The 27,357-nt window shown below is 52.9% G+C and overlaps 2 protein-coding genes across 6 annotated transcripts in view; one reads left to right on the forward strand and one right to left on the reverse strand.

Annotated features, from left to right (window-relative positions):
- APBA3 (amyloid beta precursor protein binding family A member 3) lies at nt 274-15,569 on the forward strand. 3 transcript variants are annotated; one of them, XR_002341692.1, is made up of 14 exons: nt 274-420; nt 1,039-1,668; nt 1,757-1,796; nt 5,578-5,723; nt 5,855-5,941; nt 6,044-6,205; nt 6,504-6,683; nt 6,808-7,020; nt 7,607-7,726; nt 7,815-7,955; nt 8,041-8,200; nt 14,506-14,551; nt 14,662-14,816; nt 14,953-15,569. XR_002341692.1 is itself a non-coding variant. In XM_003123055.3 (11 exons), the coding sequence occupies exons 2-11, from the start codon at nt 1,066-1,068 to the stop codon at nt 8,110-8,112; spliced, it is 1,764 nt and encodes a 587-aa protein (XP_003123103.1). In that variant the 5' UTR covers nt 274-420; nt 1,039-1,065; the 3' UTR covers nt 8,113-8,257. The 3 variants fall into 3 exon arrangements, 1 of the variants encoding a protein (XP_003123103.1); XR_301821.3 differs by lacking the exon at nt 14,953-15,569 and having other exon boundaries at nt 14,662-14,850; XM_003123055.3 differs by lacking the exons at nt 14,506-14,551; nt 14,662-14,816; nt 14,953-15,569 and having other exon boundaries at nt 8,041-8,257.
- The window catches only part of TJP3 (tight junction protein 3), a 33,279-nt gene continuing 14,271 nt past the window's right edge, over nt 8,350-27,357 (reverse strand). For all 3 annotated transcript variants that reach the window (XM_005661351.3, XM_013994777.2, XM_005661349.3), the window contains exons 3-21: nt 27,167-27,276; nt 26,366-26,468; nt 25,825-26,173; nt 24,153-24,256; nt 22,175-22,334; nt 21,782-21,890; nt 18,425-18,483; nt 17,800-17,866; nt 17,457-17,613; nt 16,774-16,882; nt 16,395-16,632; nt 15,602-15,813; nt 13,827-13,922; nt 11,584-11,654; nt 10,964-11,174; nt 10,781-10,881; nt 10,146-10,409; nt 8,961-9,007; nt 8,350-8,602 (exon numbers count right to left, since the gene is read on the reverse strand). In XM_005661351.3, the coding sequence (XP_005661408.1) occupies nt 8,500-8,602; nt 8,961-9,007; nt 10,146-10,409; nt 10,781-10,881; nt 10,964-11,174; nt 11,584-11,654; nt 13,827-13,922; nt 15,602-15,813; nt 16,395-16,632; nt 16,774-16,882; nt 17,457-17,613; nt 17,800-17,866; nt 18,425-18,483; nt 21,782-21,890; nt 22,175-22,334; nt 24,153-24,256; nt 25,825-26,173; nt 26,366-26,468; nt 27,167-27,276 (2,670 nt within the window). In that variant the 3' untranslated portion in view covers nt 8,350-8,499. The remainder of the gene's footprint in view (nt 8,603-8,960; nt 9,008-10,145; nt 10,410-10,780; nt 10,882-10,963; nt 11,175-11,583; nt 11,655-13,826; nt 13,923-15,601; nt 15,814-16,394; nt 16,633-16,773; nt 16,883-17,456; nt 17,614-17,799; nt 17,867-18,424; nt 18,484-21,781; nt 21,891-22,174; nt 22,335-24,152; nt 24,257-25,824; nt 26,174-26,365; nt 26,469-27,166; nt 27,277-27,357) is intronic.

A 27,357-nucleotide genomic window follows, 5' to 3' on the forward strand; every position in this document is an offset into this window, starting at 1 on the left:
CGAGCTGTAGCGGCGGACCCTTAACCCTGCGATGGAACCCGCGTCCCCAATGTATGCTAGTCAGATTCGTTTCCGCTGAGCCAGGATGGGGACTCCACAATCAGCGTTCTTTTTAACCCCATATTGCAGTTGAGGAAAAAAGCCTCAGAGGCCAGCTCTTGGGTTTCACTCTGGGTAAATGGAAGTCTGGGATTCAAACTAGCGGCCCCAACATCTAGCGCCCCCTCGCGGAGGGTCAGAACTACATTTCCCAGCAAGCCCCGGGGACGTGCGCATGCCCAGTGATCCAGGAGGACTGCGCGGACAGATCTGCCGGCGCCCTGTCTGGGAATTGGCAAGCGGCGGCGCCTGGCAGGACTGGACCAACTCTGGCGCAGGGTCCTGGGGGCCTCGTGGGTTGAGACCACCTCGGTTTGGGACGTGAGTATCCTGGAGGGGCAGAGCGAGGTCTGGGGACAGCGCCTGAGGTCACAGGTCTGAAGTCTTGAGTCTGGGGTCTGAGCGAGAACAGGTACTTAGTTCTCCGCTTTAGAGTCAAGTTATGTCTTCAGGCTGGGTCTGAGGTCGAGGTCCGAGCCTGGGGTCAATCTTGAGCATGGCATTGGAGGTCTTGAGATGAAAGTCTGCTTTTTGGCGTATTGGAGCTCTAGTATTAAGTTTGAAGTTTGGGGTCTTGAATCCCGGGTCTCAGAGACCTCTACCTGTCTAGTCTGTATGGTAAGGGTGTGTCTCCAGTCTGGGGAGGAAGACTTGGAAGAACCAGGGCTGGGATGAACATCGTCCGTGGAAGGGGTGAGGTCTGGGGTAACAGGTACCTAAGAATCCCCTGGGGTTTGTAGTGAGAGGGATGGGGAACCTCTGCCTTAAAACTGCTCCTTCTGCCCTCAGTTTCCTTATCTGTAAAATGGGGATCATAGCAAAGCCTTCATTGGAGGGTATGGCGGGGATTACATTGTGTGTCCTGTATGAACAGCACCCAGCTAGCACCTAGTAACAGGTTGGTACCCAGGAAATCTCATCTTTGATTCTATTTTTCAGATGCTGGCTTGAGCCTGGGGTCCTGGCATGGAATTCCTAACAGCCTCCCAACCTCCTCCAGGATCTCCAGCCTCCCAACCTCCTCCAGGATCTCCAGCCATGGAGTTGGAGGAACCCAAGGATACACTTTTGCCCTCTCAGGATCTCTCCTCTGATTGCCAGTGGGACCCAGCGCCAGGAGGCCATAGCAGCCTGAGTCAAATGGAACTTGATGGGCTAAATATTCAGGACCTGGTACAACAGTTTGAAGCTCTGCCAGGTGATCTGGTGGGCCTGTCCCCAGATGGAGCCCCATGTCCCCTGCACATTGCCACTGGCCATGGTCTGGCCTCACAGGACATCACCGATGCCCATGGGCTCTTGTCTGCTGAGGCTGGCCGCGATGACTTGCTGAGCCTTTTGCAGCAAGATGAGTGCCCTCCTTCCCAGTTGTGTCCCCAGGAACCTCTGGACCCTGCTCCTCGCCTGTTGCAGCCCCCTGAGGACCCAGAGGAAGATGCTGGCCCTCAGGAGTGGGCTGAGGGAGCCTCTGCTGAGCGGGGTGGCAGTGGGAGTTCAAGCAGCTCCCCGGAACCCTGGCTGGAGACAGTACCTCTGGTTGCTCCTGAAGAGCCACCTGCCAATGTCAAGGTAGAGCCTGCCCTGCCCCTGAGGCCACCTCCACTGCTGGAAGCCAAGAAGGAGGACTCAGGCCTGTCCCTCTTCTATCTTCTTCCAGAGTCCCGAGACCCTGGCTTCATACCCTGCCCTCCAGGAGGGTGAGTGTCCCACCCACCCTGGCCCCAGGGACTTAGGGACTTCAGATTGGCCCAACTCAAGTTCCCAAAATCTGGCAAAAAGTTTGCCAGAAAGAAGTTGTTTCTATAGAGGCTCTGAGGTTGGCTTTGAGGAGATTCCAGATACTGGGGGAAGGGAGACATTCATGAGAATTCTCTGCAAGGAGTAGGGGGTGGTAGGGCATGCTTGGCAAATTGTAGCCCTAGATTCTAGAGCAAGGGTTGGCAAATAACTGTCTGTGGATCAAATCCAGCCTGCCACTTATTGTGGTATGTCTTGTGAGCTAAGATGACCTTTGCATTTTTATTTTATTTATTTATAAATTTTTTATTTATTTTTGCTTTTTAGGGCCACACCAGCGGCTAGGGGGTCGAATCAAAGCTAAAAAGCAAAAACATAAAAATGAAAACGAGGAGTTACCATTGTGGCTCAGTGGTTAACAGATCCGACTAGGAACCATGAAGTTGCAGGTTTGATCCCTGGCCTCGCTCAGTGGGTTAAGGATCCGGCATCGTTGCCGTGAGCTATGGTGTAAGTCGCAAATGCGGCTTGGATCTGACATTGCTGTGCCTGTGGCAAAGGCCGGCAGCTATAGCTCCAATTAGACCCCTAGCCTGGGAACCTCCATATGCCGCAGGTGTGGCCCTAGAAAATACAAAAAGACAAGAAAAAAGAAAATGATAGGTAGTTTAAGTATTCACAAATAAAGTTTTACTGGGATAAACTCATGCCCTTGCATTCATGTGTTGTCTGTGGCAGCTTTTTGTTACAACAGCCAGGCTGAGTAGTTGCAAAATAGACTTATCTGGCCTACAAAATAAAAAATACTTACTGTTCAGCCCTTTGCAGAAGATTTTGCCAGTTTCCCCTCACAGCATGAGAAGATCTGTTCTAGAATATTCCCCCCAATGGAGTTCCCATCGTGGCGCAGTGGAAACGAATCCTACTGGGAACCATGAGGTTGCAGGTTCGATCCCTGCTCTCGCTCAATGTGTTAAGGATCTGGCGTTGCTGTGAGCTGTGGTGTAGGTCGCAGACGCAGCTTGGATCTGGTGTTGCTGTGGCTGGGGTGTAGGCCAGCTGCTACAGCTCTGATTTGACCCCTAGCCTGGGAACCTCCATATGCCATGGGTGTGGCCCTCAAAAAAAAAAAAAAAAAAAAAAGACAATAGAATATTCACCCCAAACTACATGAGATTCTGGGTCAAATATCAAGTTCTTTGGTTATAGGAAAGGGAACTGTTTAGGACTTGTCCTTCCAAGAAAGTTCTACAATAGGTGGAACTGTGACTCACATAGGGAGTTCCAGAACTTGGAATTTGCCCGTGGTTCTAGGTTAAAGTGACCTGGGCTAGGTTCTGAAGTGATGAACGGAGCTGTTGGGTTCTACTCAGCTGTTGTTCTAGAATAGTGAAGTGAATCAAATTTCTCTCTGGTTCTAGACCCTTAGGAGTTGTACTAAAACAGGGCAGAGTTGTCTAGTTCTAGAGTTGTCAGAAAGTTCTAGGGCTCTACAACAAAAATATAATTTGAGCCACATGTCACTTGAAATTTTTTAGTTATCCACATTTAAAAACCAAACACTTGGAGTTCCCACTGTGGTGCAGTGGGTTGAGAATCTGACTGCTGTGGCTTGGGTTGCTGCAGAGGCATGGATTTGATCCCCAGTCCAGTCAGGCACAGTGGGTAAAGGATCCCGAATTACCATGACTGTAGCTTTGGTTGCAGCTGCAGCTCAGATTTGGATTCAGTCCCTGGCCTGGGAACTTCTTTATTTATTTATTTATTTTATTTTATTTTATTTATTTCTTTTTTTTTTTTTTGCCTTTTCTAGGGCCGCTCTCGTGGCATATGGAGGTTCCCAGTTTAGGGGTCGAATCGGAGCTGTAGCCGCTGGCCTACACCACAGCCACAGCAATGCAGATCCGATCCGCATCTGCAACTTACACCACAGCTCACAGCAACGCCAGATCCTTTAACCCACTGAGCAAGGCCAGGGACCGAACCTGCAACCTCATGGTTCCTAGTCGGATTCGTTAACCACTGCGCCATGACGGGAACTCCTAGCCTGGGAACTTCTGTATGCTGAGTGTGAGGCCATTAAAAGGAAAAAAAATTTTAAAAACCAAACACTTAAAATTAACTTTTGGGGAGTTCCTGTTGTGGCTCAGCAAGTTACAAACCTGACTAGTAATCCTGAAGTTGCAGGTTTGATCCCTGGCCTCAGTGGGTTAAGGATCTGGAGTCCTGGTGAGCTATGGTGTAGGTTGCAGATGTGGCTTGAACCTGGTATTGCTGTGGCTGTGGTGTAGGCTGGCAGTTGCAGCTCCAATTTGACCCCTAGCCTGGGACCCTCCATATGCAGCAGGTGCGGCCCTAAAAAAACAAAAAACAAAAATAAAACCCCAAAACATTAAAAGGTATTTTAGCATGATCAATGTTTTATAGTCATTTTACTCTTTTTCACATGTGAGCTTCAAAATCCAGTATACGTTTTGTACTTGCAGCACATCTCAGTCCAGACCAGCTCCATTTCAAGTGCACAATTTCCCATGCCCTTGGTAGCCACATGTGCCTAGTGGCTACCATACTGGATGGTGCAGTTCTTTAAGTCGCAGGGAAAAATTACATGTTATTCTGGAATGCTCAGATCATGACAGACAATGGGTAGACCTGGCCATGGTTTAAGTTCACAGGAATGCGGTTTAATTTCTCAGGGCTTATACCTGTGGTTCTAAACTGAAAACCGACAGCTATTGGTTAGAATATTCTAAAACCACTGACAGAGCCGTCTGGCTCAGGGAATTCTAGAGCTGTTTGGCAAAGCTTTCAGTGGCTTTGGGCTGGGTCAGGGGGTTCCAGAACTAGAAGCAGAGTTGTTTGTTTCTGGACTTTTCAGATAATTCTTTTCTAAGAATTGAATTGCTACGTTCATCTACCATCATGAATTGTTGGGGAATTCTAGAACTGTAGGAAGAGCTTCTTGATGCTGTCATGATTTAAAAGTTCTAGAATCACAGAGTGGGAAGGTCTGGTTCTGAAGTATAGGTTTCTAGAATCCTTGGCAGAATTCTGTGCCTTGAGACCTGTCAGTTCTGGAATCATAGATCTAGGTTTGGAACACCTGGGATTCTGGACAGTGTGAGAGTTTGAGGTATGTGGACTGTTGCCTCTTTCAACTTTGTTTCAGCAGTTCTGTATTCGTGGAGTGCTGTTGACTATGGTCCTGGGCCAATAGGAGAGAATTGTAGAACAGTGGGGCAGAGCTGACTGGCTCTAGATTGGGAGGCCGGGGGTGGGGGTGGGGGTGGAGATTCCAGAACCATCTAGTGGAGTTGACTATGGTTCTACAATGTCACGGGTTTTAGAAAGACTGTTTTTAGTCTGATCCTCCAATTCTAGAAACACAGGGTGGAGGTGTCAGGGCATCAGAGGTATTTGGGGATCCGGCTGAGGTTCTGGACGCACAGTGTGCTCTTGAGTCTGCGTCCTCTGCCAAGGAGCCCTTGAGCCTTGGGCAGAGCCACTCCAGACCGATGGAGGGCTCTATAGCTGTAAAGGCCAAGCTTCTCTGTGGCTCTGGCTGATGGGGATAGTTCTGGAACAGTGGGCAGATCTGTGCAGCTCAAAGGGCTAAGCCACAGGGCAGAACTCTGTGCTTCCAGACCATCTGGGGAGCCAAGACTCTGGGCAGAGACTGCGAGGGTGGACAAGCCTGGTAGGGATTCTTGGAGGCTGACCTGGCTCTGCTGTCGCCCTCAGTATCCGGCCCCTGTGATCATGAAGACCTCCTAGATGGTGTCATGTTTGGGGCCAAATACCTGGGCTCCACCCAGCTGGTGTCCGAGCGCAACCCGCCCCCCAGCACACGCATGGCGCAGGCTCAGGAGGCCATGGACCGCGTCAAGGTGAAGCCAGGGGCCAATGGGTGGGTGGGCGGGCAGGTAGGCTGCAGACTGTGTCCTCTGAGGCCCTGCAAGCCTGGCGGGGCAGAAGCTGGGTCTTTGGGGGCCTCCACCTCCCACCCCACCCCCCACAGGCCCCTGATGGGGAGACTCAGCCCATGACGGAGGTGGACCTCTTCGTCTCCACCAAGAGGGTCAAGGTTCTGATGGCCAACTCTCAGGTATGGGGCCCTGGCCTGGCCTCTGGGGTGTGGGGGGACTCCACCAAGGGCGTCTCCCACCCCTTGCAGCCCACCCAGCCCCGTCTCCCCGTCCCGCTCCAGGAGGCCATGATGGACCACGCCCTGCAGACCATCTCCTACATCGCTGACATTGGCAGCGTGCTGGTGCTCATGGCCCGGCGGAGGGTGGCCCGGCGTCCGGCACCCCAGGCCCATAGCCGCCGGCTCTACAAGATGATTTGCCACGTGTTCCACTCAGAGGATGTGAGCAGCAGGGTTCCAAGTGTCCTGGGGGAGAGGCGGGCCCCTGCCCTCTGCCAGAGCCCCACCTTGCCACACTGTCACCCTAGTATTCCTCCATCCTCACCCTCCTGTAGGCCCCTGAGCCATATATTCTGGGCCTTTTTGTAAGACCTGAGACTGGCGGCCAGTGGACTCCCCAGAAATGGCCCCACCTGGTCTCCCTCTCTCTACCCCCATAGATTCTCAGGCAGCAGTCTGGGGGGACAGTCCTGCTTGGAGGTGGGTGGGACCACCAAAGAGGTGCTGCCTGTCCCCACAGGCTCAACTCATCGCTCAGGCCATCGGCCAGGCCTTTGCAGTGGCCTACAGTCAGTTCCTGAGGGAAAGTGGGATCGACCCCAGCCAGGTGGGCACTCAGCAGAGCCAGGGGGCCACAGGCCCCGGGCACCTCCACAACGGGGACCTCGACCACTTCTCCAACAGTGAAAACTGCAGGGAGGTAAGCAAGTAGGTCCTCTCACCCTAGCCCACCAAGTGGTCCTGAAGCCCCCTCCCGCTCTGTGCCTCCCTCCAGCCCCCCACCTCCTCTAACCAGTCCTTCAGCCCCACCTTTACCCCCCCAGGTATGCATCGAGAAACGCCGGGGCGAGGGTCTGGGTGTGGCCCTGGTGGAGTCGGGTTGGGGCTCCTTGCTCCCCACAGCTGTCATCGCCAACCTGCTGCATGGGGGCCCAGCCGAGCGCTCTGGGGCCCTTAGCATCGGGGACCGCATCACCGCCATCAACGGGACCAGCCTGGTGGGGCTTCCCCTGGCCGCCTGCCAGGCCGCCGTCCGCGTGAGTCCTCAGGGATGGCAAGGGCAGAGGGACTGCAGGGGCCCCCCAGTGGCAGGCCTGCCTCCCCATGTAGCTGGGAAAGGGAGCCAAGGCCACAGAGGCCCCTTCCCTGGCCAAGTCTCTGTGGCCCAGTCCAGAAGGGACAGGTAGAACTTCAGTGTCCAGGGTGGTCCTGCTGGTGCAGGAGGAGGGGAACACAAGCAACCTCTCCTTGCCACAAGGCAGCAGGTGTTTTTTTGAGTCTTGACCCTCGTCCAGGTGGGGAAACTGAGGCCCGGAGAAGGGGAGGGACCTGGCTAGGCCAAAAGGGCAAGGCTGACACTGTCCACACAGCTTGTTACTGAGTGTTTGTAACCCTACCTTGTGGGCACTGCTGGAACCTTCCTTTGACCATGAGGAAACAGGCCCAGGGAAGTGAGAGGTGGCACAGCCCTGACACCAAGCCTCCCAGCTCTGGTCTGTGTTCTAGAATCTATAGCTTTCATTTTATGGGTGGGTAAATTGAGGTCCCAAGGGCTGCAGATGAGCAGGAGGTTCGGCAGCCCCCCAGAGGCCTGGCCAGGCTAACAGCCCCAGCTCTGCACAGGAAGTGAAGTCGCAGACGCTGGTGACCCTCAGCATCGTCCACTGCCCTCCCGTCACCACGGCCATCATCCGCCGGCCCCACGTCCGCGAGCAGCTGGGCTTCTGCGTAGAGGATGGCATTGTGAGCCCCCAGCCCGGGAACCAGGTGGGGGGATGGGCAGCCCCGAGCGTGGCTCCTTGAGCAGCACGGCCCTTCTTGTCCCTTCTAGATCTGCAGCCTTCTCCGGGGTGGTATCGCCGAGCGCGGGGGCGTCCGAGTGGGACACCGCATCATTGAGATCAATGGGCACAGTGTGGTGGCCACACCCCACGACCGTATCATTGAGCTGCTCACCGAGGCCCATATTGAGGTGCGGGGTGGTGGGCGGGGCCCGGTGGGCGGGACCGGCAGTGGGAGGGCCCGTCCCCCAGCCACCGCCTTCTCTCCGCCCCCAGGTCCACATCAAGACGATGCCTGCTGCCACCTACCGCCTGCTCACAGGCCAGGAGCAGCCTGTGTACCTGTGACCCACGACCTTCACCCCCACCACTGTGCCTTAGTCCCCCCAGCCCTGGAACTCCTGCAGACTCGCCTCGGCTGGCCACGGCCCCAAAGGTTTCTTGGCTCTATATTATTTTTTGGATGTAAAAAATTAAAAACTTTTCAAATGGGCAAGGTCTCAGATCGGGGTCTGTGGGGTCATGAGAGGAAAGACAGCACCTGACTCTGGCCCCTTGTCCCTAGAAGTCACTAGAAGCCAGTGCTGTGAAAATACTCTATTTATTAAAGACCAGGTAGAGGGAGGCAGTTTTCCAGTTTCCCCCCACACACTGTTTCCAGGTTCTATATAGGAAACTGAGGTTCAGCTCCAAGGAGGAAAAGGGAGGACAGGCCAGCTGGCCATCTGGGAAGGGTCACAGGTCAGTGGCCGGGCCCCAGTTGTAGCTGTCATCATCTGAAGACTCCACATCTCGGGCTCGTGTAAACTTTTTTCTCAGCGCATCCTGCCCATATGTCCTGGGAATCAGAAAACAGAAGCTGTGGGTTGGGAGGGTACCTATCTTTAACTAAGTTGATTCTGAACTAGGCACAGTGGATATGGGCAGAGATGAGCAAGACTAACAAACTCCTGCACATCCTTCAAAGCCCAGCTCCAATATCCCCTCCTTCATAAAACCTTCCCAGTCCTCCCAGGAAGAAGATTCCTACTCCTATGGCCCTGACTGCATGTGGCTTGCAGTGGCTCTCTCTGGTCTGTTTTGCCCCCTGGGCTCGAGACCAGAGAGAGTTTGAAAAAAGGTCTTTTTTCAAACTCCAAACCCTGGGTCCTGGGGAAAGGGCTGAGGGGCCTAATGTGGCATGTAAGGACTCTTACCGCATGCTGTCCTGTCGCCACTGACCCTGTGGGTGGCGGCCATCCACCTTGGAGAGGGAGAAAGGAGGTTAACACTTCCCCTCAAAAGTATGATAAACTGAGATGAGTTAACCACTCCCCTCATCTCCCCACCTTTGCCTAAGGCTACCCACAGGCTTTCTCCTTGTCCCCACACTAGTGCAGCCTGTCCCCAGTTTTATAACAGCACCAAGGCCTTAACCAGTGAGGCCATAAGGGAAGTCTGATCCCCAGTTTTAGTTGAGAAAACAGGCTAGGACAAGAGTAAGGCCTTGGCTGAGGTCTCCCAGGCTGTCAGCAAAAGTGGAGTTGGGCTTCCCATCTATGATATTCCTCAGAGGGCTGCTGTCAAATGTGCGTAGGAGAAAAGAAAAAAATGTATATAGGAGTCGGCCATTGTGGCGCAGTGGAAACAAATCCAACTACAAACCATGAGGTTGTGGGCTCAATCCGTGGCCTTGCTCAGTGGGTTAAGGATCAGGTGGTGCTGTGAGCTGTGGTATAGGTCGCAGACATGGCTCGGATCCTGTGTTGCTGTGGCTTTGGTGTAGGCTGGCAGCCCTAGCTCTGACTGGACCCTTAGCCTGGGAACCTCCATATGTCGTGGGTGCGGCCCTAAAAAGCGAAAAAAAAAAAAAGTGCATAAATGTGTTTGTGTACGTCAAATACTTATACCAGAGCCTGCCTCTTAAGCAGGATGCCAGAGACAGTTGAGCAGGTTGGATATTGCACAATCCCACGGGGTGCCATTCTACCGGAAACATAATAGATTTGTGCATTTTTACATTTCCCTGAGGGTCTGGAGGAATTTGTCCAATTCACCAAAAGGCACCTTGGGCTGAGACAGCCCCACACGGAATTCGAGCCAGGTCAATATTTGTTAAATGCCTGACTACTGTGGGCTGGGACTTGGACTGAATTTAAATACCCAGCTTGTGACATTAAGACTTTTGCCTCAGTCCTGGTAACCCAGATAAGGAAACTCATGCAGAGGTTGCAGTATTTGCTTAAGTGACTCATTGGTTCAGATACCTTAGGTCCAGGTCTGAGATACTGATCTGATCAGGGAAGTTTCTCTTCCTTGATACCCTGGCAGAAAATGAGCTCCCTGCATGTCTTTGCCCAGTCCAGAGACCCTTGCCACAGCCACCCCAGTGCTTTACTTACCTGGGGTGCCTGGTGACCTGAGGGTCTTCCATGATCCTGCAGGATCTGGGGCTCATCCGCCAGCACGGGCTCAGAGGACCGGGCCAGGGCTGGTGCCGGGGGCTCCTCATCCACGTCTGTGTAAGGCCCACCCTCGCCATCCGTGTAGCCCTCGCCGTCTGTCTCATAGTCACTGTTGACGCGGCTGTCACAGCTCAGATCCGCAGAGCTGTCAGCCAGGTCACGGTGGGGGAGGTCCAGGTTGTCCTCTGAAGAGCTGTCCAGCTGCAGGTGCACGTGGCCTGGCTGAGCTGAGACCCCCGGACCTGCCCCTCCCTGATCTGAGACCAGACCCCTGACCTGAGACACCACTCTTCAAACTCCAGTCCCAACCTCAAACTGAGGCTTAACGCTTGACCCCAAGATGAGTTCTGACCATTGACCTTGCACAAGACTGAGTCCCCATTTTGGAGGTGAGTCCCAACCCTGACTCTAACCCTAGGAGAAGACCCCAATCTCCAAACTGAGTCCCCAATCCCATCTTACCCCAGGAACCAGGTCTAGACCCTAGCCTCAGCTCAAATTTTGGCCTTAGCAATGCCCTCTGCTCTAGCCCCAGCCCTGGCTCGACAGTTCCCAAACCCTGGACTGGGTACCTGGTCCTCAGCTGTCCAGATGGGCCGAGTCTGCTGCTCCCTGATGATAGCCTTGAGCTCTTGGTACCAGGAGTCGCTCGTGCCTTGCAGGGGGATGGTGGCTGTGGGGAGGGGGCATCAGCATGGGCGCAAGACTCAGGCCAGGACCCACTGCCCGCCCTGGACCCCCTGCTCCCGCCCCACCTGTGAAGAGGTGGTCGCTGTGCTTCCGCAGCTTCTGGGCCTGTGCATAGAGGCGGCGGGAGCTGCGGCGGGAGGCGGGTGCCAGCCACTGACGCAGTGCCTTGAGGGCTGTCCGGCTCTCAGGGACACAGAAGACCACAATGGGGTAGTATTGCACATAGTTGAGGCGCTCGATGGCTGAGGGTGTCACATCCAGGAGCGCGTGCTTGTCCTGGGTGGGGCCAGTGTTGGGAGCAGGGAAGGGGGGAAGATAGACAGTAGAGAGAAAAACACACCCAGGGACAGGTGAAGAATCAGACAGATGGAGATGAAGGGTTTGTGGTCAGAGTGGAATGTGGCTTCTCACATCCACAGGCCAGCATGTTTGGGTGGGGCTCAGTGATAGCTTCAGCACAGTGTGTTAAGCATGAGAGCCCTAGTTTGAGTCTCTGCCTTTTCTCAGGGCTTGCTGCTGTGTGACTCTGGGCAAGGTTCTGTCCCCCTCAAGTCCCCCACCTCACAAAGCATTCCAAGAGGGTGTGGAAAACCACGCCTTCGGGGTGTGGGACAAGAACAGGTTAGAGGCCAGGGCCGTGGTTTCCCCACCCATGAACTGGGACCCACAGCAGAGCCTTGCTTACTTTTTCTGCAATCACCCGCACGGTGTCCAGTTTGATGATCTTGGAGGGGCTGTCAGTCCTCAACACACTCTCTGTGGAGGGGAGAGGCAACGGGCAGCTTCAGAAGGGCAGTCTGCTGGCCCTTCAGGTTCTACCTGCCCCTCCCCTGCTCAAGAATGCACCATGGCTCTCCATGGCCTTGCAGAGAAATCCTAACACCAGCAGCTCCTTTTGGCCTCAGGGCCTGATACTACCCTGGGTCCCCTCCTCCTCCTGAACAGGAGTGGCTGTTGCCCATCTGGCAAATGGAGAAACTGAACTTCAGGGACATAAGTCACCAGCTCAGAGTCACTAAGCCAATGAGTGGCATGGTGGGGAGGCTGACTCAGAGTCTATGCTCCAGATACTCATTCTCCCAGGCTCAGTCCCAACTCTGGGCCTTGCCTTAGCTTGGGCACTGATCCAAAAGAAGCTACTCTCCCATGTGTCCTCAAGGACCTTAGCACTGCTTCCTCCAGGAATCCCTCCTCTATAGCCTTGCAGCAAGGGGAGGCAGACCCTGCCCTGGGGGGCCTAAAAGGGAGGGGGACACTACCTTATATCTTTGTTGTGATAAAATGTATGTAACAAAATGCACCATTGATGATAATAACTACATTTAAGTGCACAGCCCAGTGGCATTAGGCACATTCACACCACTTCCGACCATCCCCCACCATCCATCTCTAGAAATTTCTTATCTTCCCAAACTGAAACTGTGTCCTCAAACACTCACTCCCCAGCCCCAGGCCCCCACCATCAACTGCCTGTCTCTGTGAATCTGACTTCCTTAGGGACCTCCTCTGGGTGGAATCACACAGTACTTGTCTTTTTGTGTCTGGCTTATTTCACTCAGCATCGTGTTCTCAAGGTTCACCCATGTTGTAGCATGTGTCAAAATTTCCTCTCTTTTTTTTCTTTTTTGGCCACCCCCCAGTGCATATGGCGTTCCCAGGCCAGGGATCAGATTGGAGCCACAGCTGTGACCTAAGCTGCAACTGTGGCAACACCAGATCCTTAACCCACTGTGCTGGGCCAGGGATTGAACCTGCATCCCAATGCCCCAAGATGCCACCAATCCCACTGTGCCACAGTGGGAACTCCTTTCCTTCCTTTTTAAAAGCTGAATAATATTCCATTATGTGGATGGACCACATTTTATTTATCCATTACCTGTTGATGGATGCTTGGGTCATGTCCACCTTTTGGCTACGGTGCATGCTGTGATGAAACTTCATGTACAAGTATTTGTTCAAGTTTCAGCTTTCAGTTCTTTTCATGTGTTACAGAAAACTGTTTTCATTTTTTTTCAACCATTTAAAATATATAGATACCATTCTTTTTTTTGGCCATGCCCATGGTATGCAGACATTCCCAGGCCAGGGATCGAACCCATGCCACGGCAGTAACCAGAGCCACAACAGGGACAATACCAAATCCTTAACCCCCTGAGCAATCAGGAAACTCCTATAAATGCCATTCTTAATTAGGAAGCTGAATAAAAACAGCCAGATTTGGCCCAGGAGTGTAATTTGCTACCACTAGCTTATTTCTGTAGTTGTCAATTTTTGGTCTCCTCTGGGGACCCTGTGTATTTGTTCAATGCTGTGTCTGTAGCTCAGTGAACAAATATCTTGAACAAACAATTGGCAATTGTCCAATTGGCTCCATTGGCAACGACTGCCTGGTGAACTGTGTTAAGAAGAATTCTGAGGAGTTCCTATAGTTCTGAGGAGTCGAGGCCCAGAATGGCTCAGCGGAAACAAATCTGACATGAGGACACAGGTTCAACCCCTGGCCTCACTCAGTGGGTTAAGGATTCAGCATTGCCGTGAGCTGTGGTGTAGATCGCAGACGCAGCTCATATCTGGCGTAGCTGTGGCTATGGTGTAGGCCAGTGGCTACAACTCTGATTCAACCCCTGGCCTGGGAACCATATACTGCAGATTTGGCCCTAAAAGGACCAAAAAAAAAAAAAAAAAAAACAGAAGAAGAAGGATTCTGAGGCTGTATTCAAACAGAGTGCCAAGATTGATTGAGGTTCTCTGGCCCAAGCATTGGAGGGGGTGCTGGTGGCTGATCTGCCTCATGTTTGAGATGGTTGTTCCCTTTCCCCCAAACAACATCATTAGCAGCCACCTCATCAAGCTGCCTCAATCCCAGAGATTGGGAAAGGGTTATAAAATGATTCACCAATGATGTTGCTCTGGGACGTGGTTTCTCACCTGCAATTTCAAACTCATCAGGCATCTCAGCAGTCAACTTCTGCATAGCAATGTCTGCCACAGGTCCCAAGATCACCACCGGGCGCTTAAAACTGGCTGTGAAGCAGAGAAACAATGACAAGAATCAGGATCCCCTTTAGGGCAAAGACTGCTAGCATCTTACACAACTGCTTCTCCACTTCCTCCATGATAGTATCATGTCTAGCTAGGCCTGTGGCTGCTCAGCTAAAGACTACAACTCCCAACCTCCCTTGCAGCTAGGGATGGCCATGTGACTATGTGCTGGCCAATGGAATGCGAGCAGAATGATGTATAAAATCTAGGTAGTATACCTCAAGGAGAGTTGGGAAGCCTCTTCATCTTCTTACACTGATACTGTTGCTTGAAAAAGAAACTTCTTCTTCTTATTATTATTATTTTTAGCTTTTTAGGGCTGCACCCACAGCATATGGAAGTTCCCAGACTAGGGGTCAAATTGGAGCTGTAGCTGCTATCTACACCACAGCCACAGCAATGTCAGATACCAGCTGCATCTGTGACCTACACCACAGCTCATGGAAACACTGGATCCTTAACCCACTGAACAATGCCAGGGATGGAACCTGCCTCCTCATGGATACTAGTTGGGTTCATTACCAATGAACCATGACAGGAACTCTGGAACTTTGTATTTATACAGCTATCCCTGGCGTCTGTTGGAGCAACTGAGCCCAGCTAACTCACTGGTAAGCAACCACCATTAGAACCCTTGGGCCACATCCTGCCCACTGCCTGTTTTTGTAAATAAAGTTTTATTGGCACAAACTCACATGCCGTCTCTCCTGCCTTCCTGCAGAGTAAAGTCGTTTGGACAGAAACCATCTGGCCTGCAAAGCCTAAAATACTTGCCGCCTAGTCCTTTGCAGGAAGAGCTTGTCGACCCTTGGCCTCACTGACACTCCCTTTTACCAATGAGGAAGCAGGTGCAGAAGGCATCTTGGCCTGAGAAAAGTGAGTAGCCAGCCCGCTCTTTGCACCTGACCCTTCTCTTTTTCTCCTCTCCTTCCAGGCCTTATTCTCACTCTTTTTTTTTTTTTTTTTTTGTCTTTTTTTGCCATTTCTTGGGCCACTCCCGCGGCATATGGAGGTTCCCAAGCTAGGGGTTGAATAGGAGCTGTAGCCACTGGCCTAAGCCAGAGCCACAGCAACGTGGGATCCAAGCCGCGTCTGCAACCTACACCACAGCTCACGGCAACGCCGGATCGTTAACCCACTGAGCAAGGGCAGGGACCGAACCCGCAACCTCATGGTTCCCAGTCGGATTCGTCAACCACTGCGCCACGACAGGAACTCCTATTCTCACTCTTAAAAGCTCGACGTACATTCAGATTTCTAGACTCTCATTGGCCTTGGGGTAGACATTAAGTACATGGCCTTTTATGTTTAAGCCTTTTTGGTCTGGATGTTGGAGCAGCAGCTGAAGAGCAGCTCGGCCCTTTCCCATTCTGGGTCACCTGTTATTCCCCTCCTCCCGCTGCCGTTTTCTTTAAAAGCCTCTGCACCTGGTTTTAATCCTTCTGCTCTGAGGCTGTGGGCAAGTGCTTATTCTTGGCTCCTCCTGAAATCTGGATGAGGTGTATTTTTACCCCTGTTCTCAGGTAGGTAAAGAATCTATGTGATGGATTTGTGCATTTGTATTTTCATCCTGTAGTAACCAGAAGTGGGTATTTTGGGTGGAAAAGGGAGGTACGGACTGTGGCTTCTGAACCCTCTCCTTTGCGCTCCCCCCAGCCCACCTTCTCGTAGCACCACGCGTTCATAGGGCGGGTAGTGACCCTGTTTGGTCAGAGCTGACAGATCCTCTCGGCTACGTTGGGTGGTCTTCTTAGCTCCCCGACGAAGACCCCTCAGCCGCCAGAACTCGGCCCGAGTGCTGGAGCCCGTTGAGGCTCCAGGCCCGGCCCCCACAGCCCGCTGGGCAGCCTCCAGACTGGCCAGCTGCTCCGCCCTGGCAAGAAGGGAGGAGACGAGTGAGCACTGGGATCCTGGACTACAGCCCCCAAAATGCCCACGTTCTGGTCCCAGGACCTGTGGATGTGTCACCTGATGTGGCTGAGGGGACTTTGCAAGCGGGATTTAAGTAAAGGCCCCTGAGATGGTGAAGGGCCCAGGGCCCAGTGTCATCACAGGGTCCTCATGAGAGGGAGGAGGGGATCACAGGCAGAGAGAGAGAGACGGGAGATGCTGAGCTGCTGACTGTGAGGATAAAGGGGCCGAGAGTCAGGGCCGTGGTGCCTCTATAGGCTTGAAAAAGCAGGAACTGATTCTCCCCTGGAGCCTCCAGAGGAGCCAGTCCTGCCCACATCAGGATTTTAGCTCCATAAGACTTACTTCAGACTTCTGACCTCAGAACATGAGATGATAAATGTGTGTTGTTGGAAGCCCCTGGGTTTAGAGTCATTTGTTACAGCAGCTGCCAGAAACTGACAAACACTGACTGGTTTCCCCAGAGTGAATCACCAAGGATTCTAAGAGGTGACAATGCGCCTACTTCCAGTGGGGAAACCCAGGGGGTAGTGGAGTTCCCACCTGCTCTGGTTGGGGATAATGCCCCGCTCTTTCTCTCGGAGGTCACGGCCCATGCGCACAGCCAGCCAGTGGCCTCCTCGGGCATGGCTCTGCCCAGGGCTAGGGTACAGCGTGTCCAGCACATGGAAGACATCTCCACGGGTGAAGCCCAGGCCTGATGGCGGGCTGGGCTCCATCTCAAAGTGTGTGCGGATGTAGAAGGAGTCGCCCAGGCGGGATTGCACCATCTTCCTAAAGACTGGACAGGAAGGCTCCATTAACTGCAGGGCCACTGCCCAGCCCCGACCCCTCCTCATGGCCTGGCAGTGGATCCCACCTCAGCCCTGGGCCATGCACACCCCCTCATGCCCCACACACAGTCACACTCACACATACTCACTGTCCTGTTTCCGCTGTGTCACCAGCTCCACCTCCTCGCCCTGGGGCAGCCCCATTAGGAACTGCACAGCCTCCTCCCGGGTCAGGTTCTGGAACAGCATATCATTTACCTAGCGGGAACGGGGTGCAGGGGTGAGACAGGGCTTTGGACACCAGATCCCAGCTCTTCCTCCAGACAAAGCCCTCCTCTCCCACCTCCTTCCAGAGCTGCTATCAAAGGCCCCAGAGACGAGGAGCTCCCTGGTGGCCTAATGGTTAAGGATCTGGCGTTGTCACTACTGTGGCACAGTTGTGATCCCTGGCCCCGGAACTTGAGCATTGCCACAGGTATGGCCAAAAAAGAAAAGAAAGAAACTGTAGATGGACATAGGGATCAAGGCTGTGACTTGGGCAGCGTGGTTAACTCAGCCATAACACAAAACAAGGAGACTGTGCCATCCATAACAAAGCAGTGATCTAGGAAAGAGCATGAGCTGGACATTGAGGTCATGACATTGACAAGGTTGTGACATAGACAAGGTCATGACCCAATCAATGAAGCTTTGACCCAGACAAGGAAACATGTTCAAATGTCTGTGAGGGTCTTGCAAGTCCCCAGGGGTGGGGGGGGGTACCTGGAGGACACATAAGCAGGAATGGACTTGGGTCCACTCAGCACGCCCACCGCCAGCCGCCCCTGCTCACCTGCAGAATCTCATCTCCCTCCTGGATGCCCTGCCCATCAGCTGGGCTGCCTGCCTGCACCCCAGACACAAAGATGCCCACATCATTGCCTCCAGCCAGCCGCAGCCCGATGTTCGTGCCCTTGATGAAGTGGACCACCCGCAAGTCTGGGCTGTACCTGTAAGGGGAGAGAAGGCATCAGGCCAGATGGGAGAGCCCCCGCCCCCTCCAGGCCTCGTGTCCCACATAGCCCATGTGGCAGTCCCGTTCTACATGCTGATGCAAGAAGGCTGGTGATGGTGGCTGGGGAGGCAGCCAGGGTGTGCGAGTCCTTAGCTGGGGGGCTTTGTTCTGGGACACTTACCCATGATCCTCCATGCTCTGCCTGCTGGGCACCCTGTAGATGTCATAGCTCCTTTGCCTCAGGGAGTCTGAAAGGGAGGATCCAGTTTTCCCCAAGCACACTGACCGGTCCAGACACCAAACCTTTGCTGGAGGGTGTCCCTGCCCCTGGGAATGCGGCCACCCAGCCCCCGCTCTTTCCCAGGGAACTGTCCCTGACCTCTTAGGCCCCTGCCAGTCTCTCCTGCTCTGCCTGGCACAGCCTCACTGGCTGGGATCAGAAAATTCAGAGGGTGGGAGTTCCTGTTGTGGCTCAGCGGAAACAAATCTGACTAGTATCTATGAGGACGCAAGTTCAATCAATGGCCTTGCTTGGTGGGTTAAGGACCGGCATTGCCATGAGCTGTGGTGTAGATCACAGACGTGGCTCGGATTTGGCGTGGCTGTGGCTGTGGCTGTGGTGTAGGCTGGCGGCTACAGCTCCAATTAGACCCCTAGCCTCGGAACTTCCATATTCTGAGAGTGTGACCCTAAAAGAGAAAAAGAAAGAAAGGAAGGAAGGAAGGAAAGGAGAGGGAGGGAGGGAGGAAGGAAGAAAGGAAGAAAATTCAGGGGAAGGATGCTCAGAGTCACCACCCTTGGCTCACCTGGTTCTGACGCCGTCCTTGAATCCACTGAACTTTCCCGCTGAAGCTGGGGACTCTCCCTGGTGGGGAACAGATTGGGGTGAGGTGGGAGGATGTTGGGCAGTAATTTTAAAAAGAATTTTGTAAAAACATGGAGTTCCCGTCGTGGTGCAGTGGTTAACGTATCCAACTAGGAACCATGAGGTTGCAGGTTTGATCCCTGGCCTTGCTCAGTGGGTTAAGGATCCGGTGTTGCTGTGAGCTGTAGTGTAGGTCGCAGACGTGGCTCGGATCCCACATTGTTGTGGCTCTGGTGTAGGCTGGCGGCTACAGCTCCAATTAGACCCCCAGCCTGGGAACCTCCATAGGCTGCGGGAGTGGCCCTAGAAAAGGCAAAAGGACAAAAAAAAAAAAAAAAAAGGAAAAAAGAATTTTGGAAAAACAAAATTAAAAAAAATTTTTTTTCTTGGAGTTCCCTTTGTGGCTCAGCGGTTAACAAATCTGACTAGTAACTCTGAGGTTGAGGGTTCGATCCCTCATCTCACTCAGTGGGTTAAGGATCCGGCATTGCTGTGAGCTGTGGTGTAGGTTGCAGATGCAGCTCAGATCCCACGTTGCTGTGGCTGTGGTATAGGCCAGCAGCTACAGCTCCAATTTGACCCCTAGCCTGGGGACTTCCATATGCCGCAGGTGCAGGCCTAAAAAAAAATTTTTTTTCTTTGTCTGCACTCAGATTCACATCCTGGTCCTGCCCCCTCTGCAGCTGTGACCTCAGGCCCTGTGCTAACCCTCTCTGAGATTCGCTTTCCTCCCCTGAGCCCTGGGATGGCTGAGTGTAGTCAGGGCCTCAAAATGAAATTTTAAAAAAAAGAAAAATGAGCCTGTGACAAACAATCACATTAATCGTTTTAATATTAGTGAAAAGTTATAGAAGGTGCTCTGGACTGAGAGTCTGTGTCCCCCAAATCCATATGCTGAAGCCCTAACCACCAATGCAATGGTATTAGGAAGCAGAGCCTTTGGAGGTGACCAGGTTTAAATGCGGTCTTGAGGGCAGGGCCCCCATGATGGAATGAGTGTCTTATGGCTCATTCCATCTCTTATAATGACTTATAAGAGACACTAGAATGAATTCCCTTGTGGCTCACTGAGTTAAGCATCTGGTGTTGTCACTACAGCAGCTTGGGTCACTGCTGTGGCATGGGTTCGACCCCTGGCCTAGGAGCTTCCACATGCCATGGGAGTGGCCAAAAAAGAGAAGAGACGCCAGCGATCATTCCACCGTGTGAATACACAGTGGGAAGGCAGCCATCAGAGAGCCAGGAAGAGGCCTTCCCCATGGCTGTGGACTTCTGGCCTCCTGTCTGTGGTACTTTGTTAGCAGCCCACACAGACTAACACAGAATCAAACTACAGGAAGGAAAGAAAGTTCCCAGCAAAATCAACCCACTCTTAGTACAGAGGGGTTATTTTCAGACCTTTCTGATGCTTTCAAAAAAACATGTGGGGAAATACGTACTTTTGTGTTTCCAATGTCCATCCTGTGACATTTCCAATGTCTCACCCTGGTGCTGAGTGAGCAGGAGTGGGTAAATATTCTTGAGAACAATACCCCCAGCCCATGCCTCTTGGGGCAGGTTTAAGGAGTGCAGGCTGTGCATCAGAAAGACACATCAAGCTACTTGGGGCCAGCTGTCCACAGATCCTTCTGTGAGCCTGTGGAATTCCCAGGAAGATCACATAAGAGGTTCCCAGACCTGAGATGCTGCCCTGTGCCATTTGCAATCGTGCATTCACTGTCCGTGATGCCTAGTGCATTTCCTCAAGGCCTTTTCAATATGTACTCGGAGACATCCTTTTTCATGGCTGTCAAGTATTCCTAAGCAAAGATTATATAATAACCATTGTAATGAAGAGCATCCACTATGGGCTGAGCGTAAACACACCATCTCCTTGTGTCACCACTCATTATCACCCAAAAGAAGCAACACTGGAGTAAGAGTCGAGGCCTTGGTGTGAGCCCTCCTCTAGGCTCTAAGAGGGACCACAATGACCCCCACATCCTGGTCATCATGGCCTGTATAGTCTCTTCCCCTGGACAGAGCCACCTGCTGTGGGTCTGAGTCCTCCACCAACAGCCGTGTGAGGGAGCTTAGAAGGGGATTACCTACTCTCAAAAGCCCAGAGCCCTAGGCCACATCTCAGCCATCACCTTGTGAGACCATGAACCAGAACCACCCAGCTAAGCCACTCCGAGTTCTTGACTCTCAGAAAAGGTATGAGAGAATATGTGTTTGATCTAAGCAGCCAGCTTTGGGGGTAATTTGTTACACAGCTGTAGATAACAGATACAACCCTGTACTTCACAGGGGGCTGCAGGCTTAAATGAGGTGCCTCTTACCTAATCCCCAAGTGTTGAGCAGTTACTTGGTTTTTTTGGGTTAGTTTTTTATTTTGGCCATGCCCATGGCAGGAATTGAACTCATGCCACAGCAGTAACCAGAGCCACAGCAGTGACAACACCAGGTCCTTAACCCTCTGAACCACAGGGGAATTCCTGTTTTTTAAGGCACTGAAATGTGTCCCCTCAAATTTCGTCTGTTGAAGCCGTAACCCCCAGGATCTCAGAATAGGACCTCATTTGGGAAGAGGGTCATGGCAATGTGATTAGTGAAAATGAGGTCATACTGGAGTCAGGGAGGAGGGTTCTAGTCCAGAATGACTGGGGTCCTTATAAAAAAGGGACATCTGGACCCAGAGCCCATATATAGGGTAGAAGATGATGTGAAGGCACATGGCGGGGAGGTAGCTGTCTGGGAGCAGATGAACTCCAGAGGTGGGGAGAGAAACCAGAAAGAGATTTTCCCCGGGAGCCTTCAGAGGCAGCGGGGCCCTGACACCCCAGGCCTGGGACTTTTGTCTCCAGTGCTGTGAGACCATAGATTTCTGCTGTTCTAAGCCACCTGGTTCGTGGCCCTTAGTTATAGCAGCTCCAGGAGACTAATACAAGGTAACCACTGCTTTTTCCCTTCTTTACACATCATTACAATGAACACGCCTCCTCCAATCCCTCACGCGGCCATGGCTATACTACCCCCGAGAGGACTCTGAAAGCCTTGCTGGGTGAAAGGTTTATGCGTTTTGAAGTCTTCTAGGATGTGATGAAAAATTCAGTCCCTTCTGCTTTAAGTTGACCGGTATCTGGTTCTCTCCGTATCAAGAACCCAGAGCTACATACCAGGAGCAGGGAGGCCTGTGTAGAGGGAGATGCCTCTTTCGGGCAGGTCACCGTTACTGTACCCTCATGGGTACCCATACTGGAAAGATATGCCCACGTCCCCCTCCCACTTGGCCTTTTTGGTCGAGGGGGTGACATACACAGGGGAGTTGGTTCGGCTGCCGTCTGGACTCCGCTGCCCATGCCGGGGTGGCGGTGGGATGTGAGACGGTGGCGCCTGGGACAGTTCCGAGCCAAGATCTGAGATGTCTGTCGGGAGAAAGCACATCTCAGCCACATCCATGCCTTCCAGGCCAGACCTGTTTCACAGAGGGGCATGTTAGGCCCCTCTAAGCCAAGGGACCCAGACCAGAGTCAGGCTCAGCTCGGGGCCTCTGGCCCTGACATGGTGTGTGGCCTTGGGCAAGTTTCTGTCCCTCTCTGAACCTCAGGGCCAGGCTTGCCAACTCCTGCTTGGCTCTGCCTGATGCAGCCTTCCTCCTTGGCCCTCCATTCGAACCTCCCTCCCCAGGGCTGGTCTCCTGTCCCCTCACCCTCCAGGAGGGAGCTGTCGCTGTCGCTGACGACTGGAGGGATATTCACCAGGAACTGGCTTCGGTCTCTGAGCACCAGCAGAGTCAGTTTCCCTTCTGATTTCTCAATAAGTTGCCGTGTGTCACTCAGTGACAGATTCTCACTGGACACCCCATTGATCTAAAAGGGATCAGGAAGGGAGGAAGTGAGGTGATGAGAGAGAAGGGATACTAGAAACACACAGTCCTGGGGTTCCCATTGTGGTGCAGCAGAAACGAATCCGACTAGTATCCATGAGGATGTAGGTTTGATACCTGGCCTCGCTCAGCATGTTGGGGATCAGGCATTGCCATGATCTGTGGTGTAGGTCGCAGATGTGGCTTGGATCTCACATTGCTGTGGCTGTGGTGTAGGCAAGCAGCTGCAGCTCTGATTGGACCCCTAGCCTGAGAACTTCCATATGCTGCAAGTGTGGCAGTAAAGAGTGAATAAAAGGGAATTCCCATGGTGGTGCAGTGGAAATGAATCTGACTAGGAACTGTGAGATTGCAGGTTCTATCCCTGGCCTCTCTCAATGGGTTAAGGATCTGGCATTGCCGTGAGCTGTGGTATAGGTCGAAGATGTGGCTCGGATCACATGTTGGTATGGCTGTGGTGTAGGCTGGCAGCTGTAGCTCCGACTGGACCTCTAGCCTGGGAACCTCCATATGCCTCAGGTGTGGCCCTAAAAAAAAAAAAAAGAAAAAGAAAAAAAATTAACACACAATTCTCGGGGATTACTGACAACAGACATTCTTGAGAGAGAATGATAGAATTGCATTCCTGCTGTGAGAAGAGACTAAGCCAAGAACTGACCTCCACAAGAATTCTAGAAACATGATTTTCTAAGAGGCATGGCAGGGGGCACTAAGAAATAGTTAAACTGGGTTGAATCTCAGCTCTCCAGAGGGGGAAATTTCTCAGGAGATAAACTAGGAACAGATATTAGAAAAAACTCTAGGAGTTCCCGTTGTGGCTCAGTGGTAATGAACCTGAGTAGTATCCATGAGGATGCAGGTTCAATCCCTGGCCTTGCTCAGTAGGTTAATGATGCGGCATTGCCATGAGCTGTGGTGTAAGTCGCTGATGCGGCTCAGATCTTGCATTGCTATGGCTGTGGTGTAGGCCAGCAGCTGCAGCTTGGATTCCACCCCTAGCCTGGGAATGTCTATATGCCAAGGGTGCAGCCCTAAAAAGAAAGAAAAAGAAAGAAAGAAAAAGAAAGAACTCTAACTGGAGGAGAGGGAGTAAATACTTAGATATAAGAAATAGACAATCTCTAGAAAGTTCTAGAAACAGACATCTAGAAGAGAATTAGACACATATATTCCTAGGAAGGATTTACTGTCATCGCCACTCACCAGGAACACATTTCTAACATTTTCTCTTGGGATGTCTGTTTTCAGTAACTCTAAGGATTGTGAGTTTCTAGCCCCCTGCCTGCAAGCTCTGTTTCAAGTGTCAGCCCCAAACTATTACAAAAAGACAATTCCTCAGGGTCACTAGAAACAGACAACTCTTAGGGGACTCTAGAAACAACCAACTGGAAATCAAACACTAGGAATCACTAGAAACAATTTTTCAGGGGAGGAATCTAGAAAGGAATCAGTTCTTAAGGCAAAGCTGCTCCTTGAAGCCTGGTCTCTGGACCATTAGCATCCAACTACCTAAGGCAGGCCCATGAATCAGTGCTGTAGCCAGCTGGCCATGTGATTCTGAGGATACTAGAAAAAGACAACCCAAATTGGGTACTAGAAACTGACATTTGGCAGTGGTTTAGCAGCAGATCCAGGGAAGGGGGGAACTCCTGTTTAGCTATGTCCAAACTTTGGGAAGCAAGCAACGATGCAGCAGGCAAGTGGTTCAGGACCAGCTCTGCTGACCTTGCCCTGTGACTGGGCAGCGCTGGGACCCTCTGGCCTTGGTCTCCCTACCCCTTGATGAGAAGCCTGGACTCACCTGCAAGATGAGGTCTCCTTCCTGCAGCCCACGGTTCTGGGCAGCCAAGCCTGAATCTGTGATGTGCTTGATGAAGATCTGACTGCCCAGTTTGACCCCGAACTCTGTGGGAGGAGGGGGAAACTGAGGCAGGGGCTGGGGTCTGGGCTGCAGGGAGCTCTCAGATCTCAGCCTTCCCACCTGCCCTCTGGGCTGCTGTCCTGCAAGAAGGGGGCAGGCCTGGCTCCCTCCCAGTCCCATGGGGGCTGTTCTGATACTGGCAGCCTGCTGCCCCTCCAGTAGGCCCTCTCCCCCGCAGGTGCCTGTCTGCCAGTGACAAGGCAGACCTGGCCCCCTGTAGCTGGGGGAGATGCTGCTGAAAGCCCCAGGTGGTGCTGAGAGCTGGGAAGACGGAGAAAGCCGGAAAGATTGGGAAAGTGGTCTTAGAGGGGCAGTTTGGGGCAAGGGGGTCAGGGCTGATGTCTGAGCCAGCGCTTGGATGAAGCAAGGGAGCACACCCTTTAAGGGTGTTGGGCAGGGTGTATCAGGTGGGGGAACAGCCCATGCAAAGGCCCTGGGGCAGGGATTCTGATGTCATTGCACAGCAGTTAGCAGCAGGTGCCTGATAGGGAACAGAGCCCAGTTTGCCCCTTCCCAGCACCCCAGTGATGTCACCAAAGGGGCTTCATGGTCACAGCCTCAATACTCTCTCTCTCTCTCTTTTTTTTTTTTTTTCCTTTTTAGGGCTGCAAGTGCAGAATATAGAGGTTCCCAGGCTAGGGGTCAAATCGGAGCTACAGCTGCTGGCCACAGACACAGCCACAGCCACAGCCACAGCAACCCGGGATCCCAACCACATCTTTGACCTACACCACAGCTCACAGCAATGCTGGATCCTTGACCCACTGAGCAAGGCCAGAGATCGAACCTGCATCCTCATGGATGCTAGGTGGATTCGTTTCCACTGTGCCACGATGGGAACTTCAACCCCAATAGTCTTAATGACATCACAATCAGTGTTTTAAGGATGTGACTCTTGTTATTAAAATGACAATGTAGGTGCCATTTATCACACCATGACCAGAATCCCAAGGTCATGATGCTGCCTTTGAATCAAGACAGGGTGAGAGTGCAGGTCCCTCCTGTTCTATACGTTCCATTACCTCGACACTCTATCAATGTCATGCTGTGTGAGTTTCCTGTTGGTGGTGTAACAAACTGCCACACACTTAGTGGCCACATACAGCTCAAATTGGTTACCTCATAGTCTGAAATGGGCCTCCTGGGGCTAAACCTAGGGGTGGGCAGGGATGGTTCCTCAGAATCCCCAGAGGAGAGATGGCTCCTGCCTCTTCCACCTTCTGGAGGCGCCACATCCCTGGCTGGCGGCCCCGTCCTCCATCCTCACAGCCAGCAGCGTAGCATCTCCTGTCTCTCTCTGCCTTTATCCCTCCTGCCTCCCTCTTATGAGGACCTTGTGATGACACTGGGCCCCGGGGGAATCCAGGATCATCCTCACCCCAGGGGCCTTTACTTAATTCCTCCTGCAAAGTCCTCCCTGCCACGTGAGGTGACATGCCTGCAGGTCCTGGGACCAGGATGTGAGCCAACTATACACCACACAAGAGCAGCACTGTTGCCCCCTTTCTGGGACGCCAGGCCTGACTGGCAACAACGTGGCCCCTGGGCTCACCGTCACTCTCTCTCCTCCGCACCAGCACAGACTTCACGGGTCGCATTTGCATGTCCTGCTGTGGCAGCCTTTTGAAGCCAGACACCAGGGCCAGCCCATTGGCCTCGGAGCCACTGCCTGGGCTCCTGCGCCCATGGCTGCCTGCCCGGCTCCGGTGGCCTGTCCTCGTCCTGCGGGAGCGCTCCCCCCAGGAGCGGCCGGAACCGCTGGATGTGTCACCCTCATAGCCCTGGCCATGCTCAGCTTCTTCAAGCCGCCGTGGTCCATCTTCCTCATCCGAATCCTGGTGTCCTGGGCCAGAGGTGGTCTTGGTGGTGGGCAGGTGGACTTTCCGGGGACGCTTCACTGTCTGTTGTAGGGGGTGGAGGTGGGTGGCTGGCTCTCCCCCATCCCCTGGTCTCAACATCCCAGCTGTGAAATGGGAGCAAGATTCCACGTGCTGGTGGAAGCTTATACCACCCATGGACAGAAGTTGGAGCTCAGCCAGGGGCAGATGTGCCACCTAAGCCTGGGGCTGACCCTCCCACCAGCCCCCACTCACTATGTTGGCCACCTTTGTGCAGGTCTTGAGTATCTGAATGGCAAAGGAGGAGGTGACATTCTCCACGGAGACCCCATTCACCATGACAATGTGGTCTCCTGTCCTGAGGGAAGAAGCCGGGTCTCAGGGAGGAGCACTTACCCGGGAGCCCTCCCCCCTGAGGTCTTCCCTGAGGTCTGCAAGGCCTGGTTCTAATTTGTTGGTGGCCCCAGACTCACAAAGATATTTATCCTCCTGGGCCTCAGTTTCCTCGTCTGTAAAATGGGACCGATCATAGACCCCACATAATAATAAGATGCCATCATAGAATGTAAGCTGCAATCACAACCAGTGTCTCTATACCCCCTCACTCCTTCCTCTTGGGCCCCCTCTTCCTGCTTTTCTCCCCTTCTCTCACTGTCTGTGTGTCATACTTGCTCTGAAGCTGGTCCCTGCCTCTGAGCTGAGCAATATCACCAGCAGCCACTCAGGGCCCAGAACCATTTTCCCAACATAACTCCCAGGAGCCTCCTGCCCCCAAGGGCTCAGGATGCTGCGTCTCCCTCCTTCCAGCCAAAAAGAGGTCTCCGGAATATTCCTCCAGGAGTGTTCTGGGCCCAGCATGACCCCAAGAACTCAGTGGAGGACCAGGACCTTGAAGAGAGTGAGGGCTAGCTGCTAACTTTTACGTTGCCAGCTCCAAGCCCTGTGTTGACAGAGCTGGAAGGCGCCAGGTACTCTCCAGCCTCCCAGCTTTGGCCCACACAGGTCTCTCCTCTTGTGCCCCCGCCACCACACACACCCCGATGCCTTGACACTCACTGTAGCCGGCCTTCTGCTGGCCCTCCAGGCACTACATCAGACACAACCACAGATCCACTGGGCCGGTCTCGGCCACCAGAGATTGCAATGCCAAAGCCCCGGCGGGGGTCCTGAGGGGAATGGGAGATGGACCATGATTTTGCTTCTCATCCAAACAAAGGTTGTCCCCTCCACTGAGCCAGTGGGAACCA

This window comes from Sus scrofa, chromosome 2 (assembly GCF_000003025.6).
Source record: "Sus scrofa isolate TJ Tabasco breed Duroc chromosome 2, Sscrofa11.1, whole genome shotgun sequence".
In the NCBI taxonomy this organism is placed as follows: Eukaryota; Metazoa; Chordata; class Mammalia; order Artiodactyla; family Suidae; genus Sus; species Sus scrofa.